General features: G+C 43.5%; 1 protein-coding gene across 2 annotated transcripts in view; it reads left to right on the top strand.

Annotated features, from left to right (window-relative positions):
* Nucleotides 1–838: 838 nt before the first annotated feature.
* Nucleotides 839–12,413, top strand: part of LOC111154396 (GRB2 associated binding protein 1) — a 125,339-nt gene continuing 113,764 nt past the window's right edge. For both annotated transcript variants that reach the window (XM_022513951.1, XM_022513941.1), the window contains exon 1: nucleotides 839–1,050. In XM_022513951.1, coding sequence (XP_022369659.1) covers nucleotides 979–1,050 — 72 coding nt within the window. In that variant the 5' untranslated portion in view covers nucleotides 839–978. The remainder of the gene's footprint in view (nucleotides 1,051–12,413) is intronic.

Genomic DNA, 12,413 nt, shown 5'->3' with positions numbered 1-12,413 from the left:
TAGGCAGAAACTGGAGCCGGCCCGAACGGGGGAGGGGAAGGAGGAAAGGGAGAGGGAACGGGGAGGCCTGGCCGCTTTGAGCCTACCGCGCGCCCCGGGGCGGGGGAAGCGGCGCTGGAGCGTGAGGTGACGGGACAGTGGGGTCGTTCTCCGCAGCCAAGAGCCGAGTGCCTGGTTCCTCCGCCGCTCCCCGCCCTCTCCGGCGGCGGCGAGAGCGGACCCACCCTCCCGCGGGACTTGCGCCCTGCCCAGCTCCTGCCGACCAGCGACGCCCCGCGTTTCGCCGCCTGCGTAGCCCAGGACCTGCCCTGAGCCCGCACGAGACCCTCGCGGTTTCCGTTTTCCCTCTGTCCGCCCCCCGGTCTTTCGCGGGCGCCGCGGAGAAGTGACCCACCCTCTCCCGAGGAGGAGGAGGAAGGGGAGGATCGCTCCGGGCGCACCGAAACCAAGGGGCGATCCGGAGTGGGCGCCGCACGGGGGCATTGTGTGAGTGAGTGAGTGTGTGTGTGTGAGAGAGTGTGTGTGTGCGCGCGCGTGCAACGTAGTGTCTTTCGGAAAGCGCCCGGGGAGGTCCTGTTCTTAGGGGGCGGAGCGCAGGGGACCGAGGCTCGGCTCCGTGCTGGGGCAGAGTCTCGCTGTGCCGGAGCGCTGCTGAGGCGGCCGGCGGGACGGCGCGCCTGGCGGCTAGGCTGGCTTACTGAAGGGAGGCCCGGACGCCCTCGGCCCGACAGCTGTCCCGGCTCCGAGGTGTCGGCCTTGGAGACGCTGCCAGCTTCTGTTCATCGTCCGCGGACCCGCGTGGGAGACGCTCGGACACGCACAGCCAGCGCGCCGCGTAGCCCGCGCGTCCCGTCCGGCCCCGGCTGCGCCTCAAAAGAGGGAGGCTCTGGCCGCTCGCTGCTGGCGGGCGTCGGCTGTGTCGGGAGCGCGCCCGCCCGCCCCTCAGCTGCCCGGCCGGCAGCGGGAGAGGCGCGCACCATGAGCGGCGGCGAAGTGGTCTGCTCCGGATGGCTCCGCAAGTCCCCCCCGGAGAAGAAGTTGAAGCGTTATGTAAGTAGAGCTTCGGCCGCCTCTCCTTGGGCCTCCCCGCCCGCACTGCTGCCCCGGCCGCGCGCGGGGCGGGTTCTTCAACTTAGCCCCCATCTCTTTCCCCTCGGCCCCTTCCCCGGCAGGCTCGGCACCGAGGCTGTAAAGCTCACGCCCCGGCCTCCCTCCACTTTGCCGGCTAACTTTCTTCCTCCAGCTTCCAGACGGCCTGCTGTGCGGGCCTCATCGGCCCGTGGGAGGGCCCGGGATTTCCACCTAATGCCTGCTGCATGTTTTTACTACTCCTTGTAGCAGAGGTGAGGGGAAGAGCATTCTTTTTTCTTTATGTCTGCGTTTGATCATCATGGGGCTGCTGAACACTGAATTTCCCGCAACCGAGAAACCAGTGAGGTTTTAGAACTCAGCAGCTCTCTCTTCGGTCGGCGCTCTCATCTCGTCTTACCCCCCCGCCCCGGGGGTGCGGGCGACAGTGGACTGTGGACCTGAGAAGTTGGTATTGGAAACCAGCATCTCAAATCCGTGCAAAAGGGAAAGAAAAGTTAACTACGCGCCCTGCCGTTTGCCTAGCAGGGTTCGCATTTTCGCGGTTTTGAATCGAGGGGCGGCGGGGTTTGGCCCGAGAGCCTTGGCCGTTTGCTGCGAGAGGAGGGCGCTGGGGGGAGCCTGGCGGCTGGTATTTGGGCGCCTTGGACGCGCTGTCAAGCCTCGCAGGAGGGGGGACAGCTGAGGCCCGTAGGATTTCTGTGTGTTGCGGTCCTTTCCCAGGCCACCAGGGTTACTTAAATGGCATTGGTGTAATTGATACAAGATGCTGATTATGTGTTAAACCATTTTTAGCTGTTAGGAAAAATATTCCTTGAAAGAACCAACCTCACTTTGGTGGAAATCTATGCCTTCTTCAGGGGTCTAGATTATTACCCCTTCTCGCCCGTTCGTTCTTTCGTCGCTTCCCTCTGCAAAGGAAAGAAATGACGTTTGTCCCGGCGTATGGAACCAATGTTTTTCTAGTAAAATGTGTTTTCAAAACCAAATATGTGCCTCCTTAAATACAAATCTACTGTCAGGGGCCGGCACTTCCAATGGAACTTACTTCTTGTTGAACGATGTCTACACCCAGTATTAGGACCCAAATTAATCTTACTAGTCACTGCTTGGATAGTGGAGTGAAGTGCAGTGTTTAACTGCACCGACTCACCAGAGAGTTTCTGGTTCACTTTCTGCCAGCATTTGTTATAGACAAGTAATTCTCATTGAAGAACTTGATGCCACACATCCTAAGAAACTTGAACCCTTCCAGATCCCGTCTCTTTACTTACCAGAGTTTCCTGAATGTTCTGGTAGAGATGCAACTTTCTTCCAACATTTGTGGGGGCCGTGCTTTAGTTCTTTAGTTCCAAAAAGAAGGTTGTACGTGTGTGAGAAGAGGGAGTAGGGAGATAGGTGAATTTGTTTTGAGAGGCACAGTTTAGAAAACACACGGACCTGACAAAATTCTAGGAGGAAACTAAAGGACAGTACAGTTGCCTAAATAAGTAGTGATTTTAGAGACGTAACACATTCTTTCACATGGTTGATTTATGGCTCTCTCAAAAGATGCCTGCCACTGGACTAGGCATCATAAGATTAGAAAATATAGCGGGAAAGAAGCCCTGCCTAGTGGGCTTGCAATTTAGTGTTATATAATTTAAGAAGAAAATCAGCAAAAAAGATTGTCTTAGCAAGGACAAAGAAAATGAAAAGCGCCCCCCCAAATATGTATTATTTCATTTGCTCATTACAACAGTTTTATGAGGTGGGTATTATCTCTGTTTTACAAATGAGAAAACAGTTTCGGTAACCAGAATGTGCCATAGGATTTGAACCCAGATCTGCCTAACTGCTATAAAAGGTTAATGACTCATCTAGTTCAAGTGGAGCTCAGACTAAGTCATCTTTAAAGCTCCTTTCAGTTTATAACGTTCTAGGAGTCTGTGAGTATTAGTTGAGAATGCAAGGAAGAAGCAAGTTGGGGGATAAGATGCGTAGGCTAAAGAAACATAAGACCCTCCAAGCGGCTTTCTGAGTTTTCAGAGAAATGAGACAATATGTGAAATGAGCTAACAGCAAAAAGTGGTTTCAGATCGTGTGCCGAAGCTGTTATTTATTTATTTTTTTAATAGATGTTTTGAGGAATAAGCTCATTGTAGTCTGAAACCATAGGGATACTTTTGAGAGATAGCGGGCTCCCTAAACTCTTTTCCGCAGGGGGAGGAGTATGCCCAACAGCTTGGAGGAGGTGGGGTTCTTCTTGCCTGGCTGAGTACTAGTGTTTTCTTTATACATGGATATGGCCCAGGAAAACAGTGTGCAGGGTGGCTACCAGAATTTAAGGGGTCCCAGAGGATGACTAGAGTATTGTAAGTTAGAATGAGGACTATCTTATAGTTTAGCTGTCAAGTTGGTTGCCCAGAAGTTTTTGACATTTCCAGATTATCGATCTTTAGGCTTTGATGTCCAATTCAGATTGTTTTTGCTAAAGCAGCTTTAACCCTCAAAGACATGCATATATTCATCCATTTCTGATTCTTGTTTTCTTTTCATGTAAAATCTTTATGAAAATAAAGGGTAAAAGGAAACATTTTTGGCCATCCAGTAGACAAAATGTTGCTTGATAATGGTTTTTAATGAATGGCTTTGCTGTGAAAAGATATCTTGGATGAATAGTACTGTGATTGTTAATGAGATGTTAGGGAGTTTGGACATTGATTCTTTTGGGGAGCATTTGGCCTATGGGATTTCAACAGTTGTCTCACTGTTTACAGTATTTATAGGGTAGTCCAAACAATTAAGATGGTACTTAAGGGCTTTTATATGACAAGAAATTGTTTTAGTTTTTATCTTTAAAGTCATCTCACTTTATGGCTTCAGTGCATTCCATTTACAACTCCTTTTTATGTTTACTATTTCATAGTCAATTCACACAGCATTTTCTTTGCACACTTGTGTTCCTCTGGTACGAAAGCTTTTCTTAAATTTCCTAGAGAGAGTGAAAGGGACATGAAAAGAGAAAGCCTGGAATAGTGTGTATATTCCCTAGCCTATTCATCTCTTTTTACTTTTTTCTATATCTATTTGCAAAAGGGTAAGAACCTCTTCTATGTATTCTACTTAAAGTGGAGGTAAAAATTTTCATGCTTTCCTTCAATTTTGCTACCACTGTGTTTTGGTTTTTTCCTATGTTGTATATTAAACAGCTGCTTTTTTACTTTAAGGACCTCAGTGGAAATATACACAGATCACCACCACTAGGGTTGCAGAAAACAAGTAAATTCTTGGTAGTATGCACTCAACAGTGGTGCTCAGATTTTTAAGAAGTTATTTAAAGACAAATCAGCTATTTGAAATAATGGTAAGATTTTCATCACTACTTGAAATTTCAGCCAAGATGAAATGTAAGTCTGAAAACAAAGGATTGGTTCAAGCCAGCTGATTATCACCATATCTCTGCAGGAGGAGCTTCCCTGTGGCCTGCCTCAAGTCTGGATACCAGGTTCAGGCTCCTCCATGGCCCAGCTGTCAGCATTGGGCAGGTGTGTAATCTCAGCAGGAGAACCTGCTTCTGAGGCCTGACCAAGGTGGCCTGTGAGCTGCCAGCCAGTCTGGGAGCAAGACCTCGGCCAGTTCTCTGGTGTGGAATCTGCACCCAGCTTGGGCTCCACTCTTCAGCTGTTAGTTAATAGGATGGTTCTTGTCTGGACTTCCAGAACATGCCCCTGGTTTTGGAAATGGGCCTAGAAACAGAAATAGCCTCTTTCTCTGGGTGGGCACCTCACATCTTACATGGAGGACCCAGCAGGCAGAGTTAGCATCTCCTTGTTCAGGGACTGCCCAGGATCTGTGCTAAGCATTAGGTCACTGCTCAGTAGTGCCACTACAGCAAATGGGATTGTGATGTGATGTCTGTAAGCTCTTCTGTACTTTTTTTTTTTTTTTTTTGCAATTACTAGTATCAGTAAAGGGACTCTCTGAAGCTTTTACTTAGTGATTGAAGGAGCATAATTACTCTGTTGAAGTAATTTTTTTCTTGAAAACCTCAGGATAGTAAATGTCCATGCAGATTCTTAATGTTTTCCTTTTACCTTTTCTCATGTGGCAGGAACACTGTTTCTGTTAACAAAGATCATCAACTACTAATTACATTAAGCCTCATGATAGGTGGTTGATAGTTGATAATTGTTTCATTATGCCTGGGCTTAATGATGAGTATAAAACTCTCCATGTAAAACTTGCTGAATTCCTAAATCTGATTGTTGTCTTTGGGATTTAAAATTACCATTAGAAAGTTGTATCAGTTTGGAGGGTAGTTTTAGAATTCTGCTGTTTTGAAAATTTGATTTTAAGTTTTTTAAAAAGATCATCTTTGAACAAAATACAATAATATGACAAGAGTTATACTTGGATAATTTTGTTGACAGCTGAATTGGTTATCTCAGTGTGTTGTGTAGTTATTAAGCCTGCTTTAAAAATAAAGCATCGAAGCTTTTTTATGACTAAATTCCATATGTATGTATGTATTTAAAGTTTATTTTCAATAATCTCTGTACCCAACGTGGGGCTCTAGCTCATGATCTGAGATCAGGAGTCGTATGCTCTTCCAACTGAGCCAGCCAGGTGCCCCAGTAGAATTCCATATTTTGTAGTTAACATAAAAATATGCAGATAAGGCCTTGATAATTTGCAGATTGAGGAAGTTTAAGACTGATAGATTCAAAACATTGAGTGCTATCACTCCTAATTTTCTTACAGAAACTAACACAGGGGAAGGGACATCACAGCAGGTAGACTACTACTTTATTTGTGAAGGATTTGGAGTAAATTGTGCTACTGTGAAAGGAATCCTGGACTGAGTGTCAGGATGCAGGATTAGATTGACTTTGCCTTTATCTAGGCGATCTTTGACCATTCTGACCCTCAGTTTCCTCATCTCTAAAATGGGGAAGGGGCATGCAGATCTAGATTATAAATTCTCTTGTGGCTTAACATTCCATAGATATTTCCTTGGAAGTGAGAGGCAGAGGGGAGGAGCTTCTTATTGAGAAGCCTCCTTTTTGGGAAATAAATTTTAATTTCTTGCTCATCTTAAAGTCATGTATGACTTTCTTAAAGAATGTATGAGGAACTGCTTAAGCAGTTTGGGGACTCTCTAGAGTTTGCCTTAATAGAACACAGGCTCACTGAGTACAAGGCTGTGAGGTTGCTGCCCTGAGTGTCACAGTGTCATCGTGTCTCCAGTTCCCAGCGCTGTGCCTGGCTCAGAATAGAAGTGCGAGTATCTGTTGACTGAATAAATCAACTAGTATTTCTGGAGCTTTTGTAATGTGTCATGTGTGGAATACAGTGGAGGGAAAGGCCTGCTCCCTGCCCTCAAGGAGTTTCTAATCTATCTGTGAAGACAAGCTGTAAATGCACCTACATTTAAATCGTTTTACAAGACATATAAGACCATATATGACTACTTGCCAGATGAATGATTCAGACTATAATTGCTTAAGAGTTCAAACTGAGAGGCGAATGGGAAGGGGCTGCCAGGGGAGGATTCAAAAACGACTTTTCAGGCTCTGTTCTTGGAAGAACTGAGGTCCTGCTGGCAGAAATAGTAAATCCCAAAGGGAAGCCTGGTTTTAAAGGAAGAACAAAGACTTTGTGTTGAGTTTAGACATCCTAGGGAGGAGAACAGCTTCAGAACACCTAAGTTTCAAGTATGGAGCTTGGATGTCAGCTCCAAGCTTCTCAAAGCTGCAGCTTCTCAAAGTGTGGTTTGAGAAGTTTCTGTTTCTGCCATGACCTAATGCTCCTGATGGGATCCTGACCACAAGTGAATATTATGTGTCAGACAAGAAACAAGCAAACAAAACAACTTGTTTGGTCACCTGAACTTATTAAAATTCCAAGGGACATGTGTTATTTAAGAATTTCTTTATGTCTGTTTTGAGCTAAATAATTCATTCTGGCAAGCATTTAGTTTACAACAGAGAGGGAGCATGTTCTGGTGGGAGGGAGAATAAAAGAGCCTTTGATTCATTTGCTCCTGAGTTCCAGCAGGAGGGCCAGCACTCCCTTGGGCTAGTGTCTTATTTTGGACTTTGGAAGCCATCTTAGCCCAGCTGTGTGAGTGCCAGCTAGTGTTGGAGGAAAGAGAATAACACCATTGGGTCTCATTAAACCCCCTCTGACTGTTGATGGAGGGGTTTCTCTCATTTCACATTCCTCAAATTAACATGGTGGCTAATTTCCACCAAGTTAGAGCTTCATCTGAGTTTGCCATTTGAACTTTGGCTTGAAGTCACAACATTTCTGTGAGTCCTTTTATCTCAGTCTAGGGATTTGAGTACAGGAAACTTATCAAGTCACAGGTCTCTTTATTCTCTCCTCCTTGGCTACAAGCACAAATAAAATTAGCATTCTTTTCTTCTTTAGATTACTCCTGGGGAAAAGTGGTTCTTTGTACAGTGGATTTCCACGTCCATTAAATAAGTAGCCTCTTCAGTTGCCAAGTAGATGGCAGGGAGTCTTACAGAATAGGAGGTGGCAGTTCAGGCCTGTGGAAGTACTGGGAAAAGTCACTTTAGTCACTTTGACCATTTCAGGCTTATATGTGTAAGCCCCTTAAATAATATAAGAATGCCAGAACTGGAAAAGGGAATCTTTTATATTTTCAGCAGTTCTTTTATTCATAGGCGCAAAACTCTCTAACTGAAGAGAATAATTCTCATTGCTGAAGGCGCATGAAGTAGAACCTAACAGCTTTTGACCCTCTTGCAGCCTGCTTTTTGAAAAGTAGTTACCGCTGCGCACTGAACGCATGTTTGGTTGTTATCTCTGTTACATTAGCTCTTGAAACTTCTGATTACAACTTGTAGCTGCCAAGCCCTGTCCTGCAGTATTATCTGGAACAAAAATTTTCCATGTGGTTGTTTTTAGCAGAGCTGCTCTATGCAAACTGCACATGAAGATGTAAGTTGCAAGAAATAGAGCTTCTAGAAGGGGAAATGTGAGTTATCTTAAATTTTTTCTACCATTTAACTGTTCTCTCCTTTATGTGTATTTCAGAAATTTTTCTCATACTTCTAAACTGAGTTTTATTTTTATATATTGGAAAGAATGCCAAATTCACCATGAGTTTTTCTTATGGTGGTATTTCTTTTTTCTCTCAACTTTTTACTTTGAATTCATACTTGGCCTAAATAATTCCCTGTGTTCAAAAAGAAAAAAAAAAGTCCTAAAAGGAAAAAAACAAATAGGTACATTGTTCCATGAATTAAAAACAATATACGGAGAGTCCAAATATTTCTTTTCAATGTAAAAATCTTAGGTCATTTTTTTTAAAGGAAGAAAAATATTAAACTTTGCTTTAACTATCCTGTTCATTGTTTTTCTTTTCCTTTTTTTATTTTTCTTTGACTTGTGTGGTTTAAATTTTTTTTTGAAAACAGTTTTATACGTTCTTTAAGAACACCACACATGAAAAAAGAAAACATCAACATTCCATTTTACATTTCAAGAGAAAAGTGAGAGGAGGGCAGCTCTAGTTTGAAGAAGGGGAAAAATGTCAGTTGACGCCATGGCTTTGTACATTACTTTCCTGTTGCTTGGTTGAGTCGAATATTTGTCGTTTGCCTACAGATATTTAGTTAGTATACATGAAGGAAGCAGGTAAATATAATTTTAGTCAAGGTTTGCTTTTGTGAAATGAGGACATAGGACATTAGCTCTTAGGAGAAGTTTGGGAACTCAATCTGTTGTACTTGTTTTTGTTTTTATTTTTGTTTTGTTTTTAGTTTACTTATTTTTTTTTAGTAATCTCCAAACCCAGTGTGAGGCTCGAACTCATAACCCTGAGATCAAGAGTCCCATGCTCTACTGACTGAACCAGCAAGGCGCCCCTTTATTTTTTGTTTTAATACATCAGTTACCTAGTTGCTATAACATTTTATTTGCTAACTTTTTTTTAAGTGGGAAAAAGGTAAAAGCACTCTTTGTCCCGTGGATCTCTATCTACCCTCTTGCTCTTTTTGTTTTCATTTCTCTCTCTCTAATGTAAGCCTAGCCACCAGTATCACAGAGTATTTGTGTTAGAATCTTTACACACACATTCTTTCATCTTTTCTCTAAAAGGGGGCAGTTATTTCTGACCCTGTAATGTGGTAATCAAGACTAGGAGTAATAATGTTCCACCTAGCATGTAGATTGTTTTCCTCTCCTGAAATGCAGTTTTTAGTTACTACTGTATTGGGAAATGTGGTCAGGCCACTTTCCGAGTAGCAGAACTCCTCCCCAGATGACTACCTGATTAAAGAATTAAGTACCTGGTGTGCTTTCTCAATTCCGATCCATCACATATTCCCATTAGTGCCTTGGCCAGAGTCACAGCAGCCAAGATGAAAGTGCTTCTAGTTGGGGGGATGACCAGTTGATTAGCGGGAGAAAACTTTTAATCTTCCACTCTTGAAAGAGAAACACTTGGTAAAATGCTCCCTCCAGTATTTTGAATTCCAGTGGCATTAGGTAAATCTTGAAGAGGAATGATCACCTCATTCAGTTAAGGAGGTATTATTTGAACCCCCTTCCCTCCGGCAACGTTATAATTGACCCCAAAGTTGTGTAGGAGTATTAAATTTTACAAGTTCTCCTTGACAGTTTCAGATTTGAATGTTTGAAGTGTTGAGAAAAGGTAGAAGGAAATACTGAACAAGAATGCAAAGTATTTGGGGAGGTAATTTGATCCTAGTGATGCTGTTACATAAAACCAAAGCCTTCTGAGTAATCTTTACTGGGTATATAGGTCATTTATCTCCGAAGAACAGGGTGCAAAATTAAACTGGTGCTTTTGAACAGTATTCCTTTTTGCCTTTTTCTTCACTTAAGTAAGTAGTCAAAAAAGGAAAAGCAATCGTAATATATTTTTGTATTTGATATATTTTTCCAGGTGATTTTCATAATGACCCACAGTATACACAGTAAAAGGTACATATACACTATCTGTTTACAAAGAAAATTATGGCTTCAGTTATCATTCTTTAGTGTTTGTAATAGGATATTAGTTTCCAGAGGACAAAGATGGCATTTGTTCTGTGTCTAAAGGTACGGCGTGATACTTTGCATGATCTCTTGAACAACATGACCAGATAATTATACAATTTTAAACCTAAAATTATAGATCACCTGGTACAGTGTTTTTCAATGTTTCTAACCCATTTCTCTTTCATGTGTCATTTGGCTGTCTTTTGACTTTTTATCCAGTTTTTCTTTCTATGATTTACATTACCAAAACAAGCTATATTGAGTATCTTTCCCAATTACACAGATCTCCTTCTTCCCTAGTCAAGAATCCAACCTCCACTTTTTATAAGGAGTGAAAATTAGCCTCTGGGAGACTAACTGATTTGTCCCAGGTCCTACATGTTAACTAGCTGTTCTGGCAGAGCCAGATCTCTCATCCCTTGGGTCATATCTCTCCAGTCACTGAGGGAATGCCTGCTATGAAAAAGTACTGTGAAGAATTCAGAAAAAGAGGACCAAGAAGGCTGTCTCCATTTTTTGGGAGTTTATGTGCTACATAGGATGCACTTAGTATTACAAATTATATTATGATCAGTGACGTTCAATATAAGATTCTAGAAGAATTTAGCAGAAGGAGGTGAATTCAGGGAATCTGAGAAGGCTTACTGAAAGTAGTTAGAGATTTCTCACCAGGATCTTAAACAGTGGATTCTGTTTTCAAAGCAGGAGCTGGAATGAGACTCTTTCTATTCCTCCTTCCCTAGACAGAATTTTTTTTTTTTTTTTTTTTTTTTTTAAGTAGGCTCTGTACCAGTGTGGGGCTTGAACTCACAACTTTGAGATCAAGAGTTGCATGCTCTGCTGACTGAGCCAGCCAGGTGCCCCCAGCCAGATTCTTTTTTTTTTTTTTTTTTTTAAGATTTTATTTATTTATTTAACAGAGAGGGAGAGAGACAGCAAGAGAAGGAACACAAGCAGGTGGAGTGGGAGCGGGGAGAAGCAGGCCTCCCGCTGAGTGGGGAGCCCGATGCGAGACTCAATCTCAGGACCCTGGGATCATGACCTGAGCCGAAGGCAGATGCTTAACGACTGAGCCACCCAGGCGCCCCACCCCCAGCCAGATTCTTGAGTGGGTTTTGTACACTTGGCTGCTTCCACCTGCTGCTCATTTCCTAATGGAATAGAGTCTGTGTCCTTTTCTTAAACGGTTTGCTCTGAGGTCCCCAGTGACCTCCTGGTTGCCAGATATAGCAGAACTAGATTTGAACTTTTTAGTTCTTACTTTTCATGGAACTCCTGACTACATTGATGGAGAAACAACCAGTCCTTTTTTCAAAATCTTCTTTCCGTGCTTTCCTAATACTGGGCTCTAGTCTTATGTATGGGAGTTCTTCAGCATTCTAATGCCAGCACTGCATGGGCCTTGTCTCCCATTTCATGCTGTTGGTTGCTGCTTCAAAATATGTGAGTTCAGGAATCCCTTTGAAAATTTGATAAAAGGTCTGGGCTCTCAGTTTCTGCAGAATTCTTATAAACTTACACATAATTGTTACTATAACCTTGCATTTTTTCCTAACCTTTATTTATTTTTTTTTTTAAAGATTTTATTTATTTATTTGACAGAGAGAAATCACAAGTAGGCAGAGAGGCAGGCAGAGAGAGAGGAGGAAGCAGGCTCCCCGCTGAGCAGAAAGCCCGACGTGGGGCTTGAACCCAGGACCTGGGATCATGACCTGAGCCGAAGGCAGCGGCCCAACCCACTGAGCCACCCAGGCACCCCTTTTCCTAACCTTTAAAGCCCTTCTCTGGATCTTTTTTTTTTTTTTTAAATAAAGATTTTATTTATTTATTTGGTAAATTAAAAAAAAAGAGAGAGATCGCAAGTAGGCAGAGAGGCAGGCAGAGAGAGGTGGGGGTCGGGGAAGCAGGCTCCCTGCTGAGCAGAGAGCCTGATGTGGGGCTCCATCCCAGGACCCTGAGATCATGACCTGAGGTGAAGGCAGAGGCTTAATCCACTGAGCCACCCAGGTGCCCCCCATCTCTGGACCTTAAATGGCCTTGAATCATACGATGATGATTCAAGGGTGTTATCTCAGTCTGTTTCTCAGTCCACATCTAACTGCTTAGATCCATAACTACATAGATCCCCCACAGCAACCTCAGCATATCCATAGCCAGCCTTATCCTTTCCCTCTACCTGGTCCTCTCGCAGTTCCCTCAGTCAGTGCCTCCACCATCACTTGTGCAGAGGTGTTTCTTGTTATCCGTCCTTCATTCTCCATATCCAGTGACAAGTCCTATCAGTTTTACCTCCCAAATATCTCTTT

This window comes from Enhydra lutris, unplaced genomic scaffold (genome assembly GCF_002288905.1).
Source record: "Enhydra lutris kenyoni isolate GAN:26980312 unplaced genomic scaffold, ASM228890v2 scaffoldscaffold3, whole genome shotgun sequence".
In the NCBI taxonomy this organism is placed as follows: Eukaryota; Metazoa; Chordata; class Mammalia; order Carnivora; family Mustelidae; genus Enhydra; species Enhydra lutris.
The sequence above is the reverse complement of the archived record's forward strand: the minus strand, read 5'-3'. Positions and strand labels throughout refer to the sequence as shown.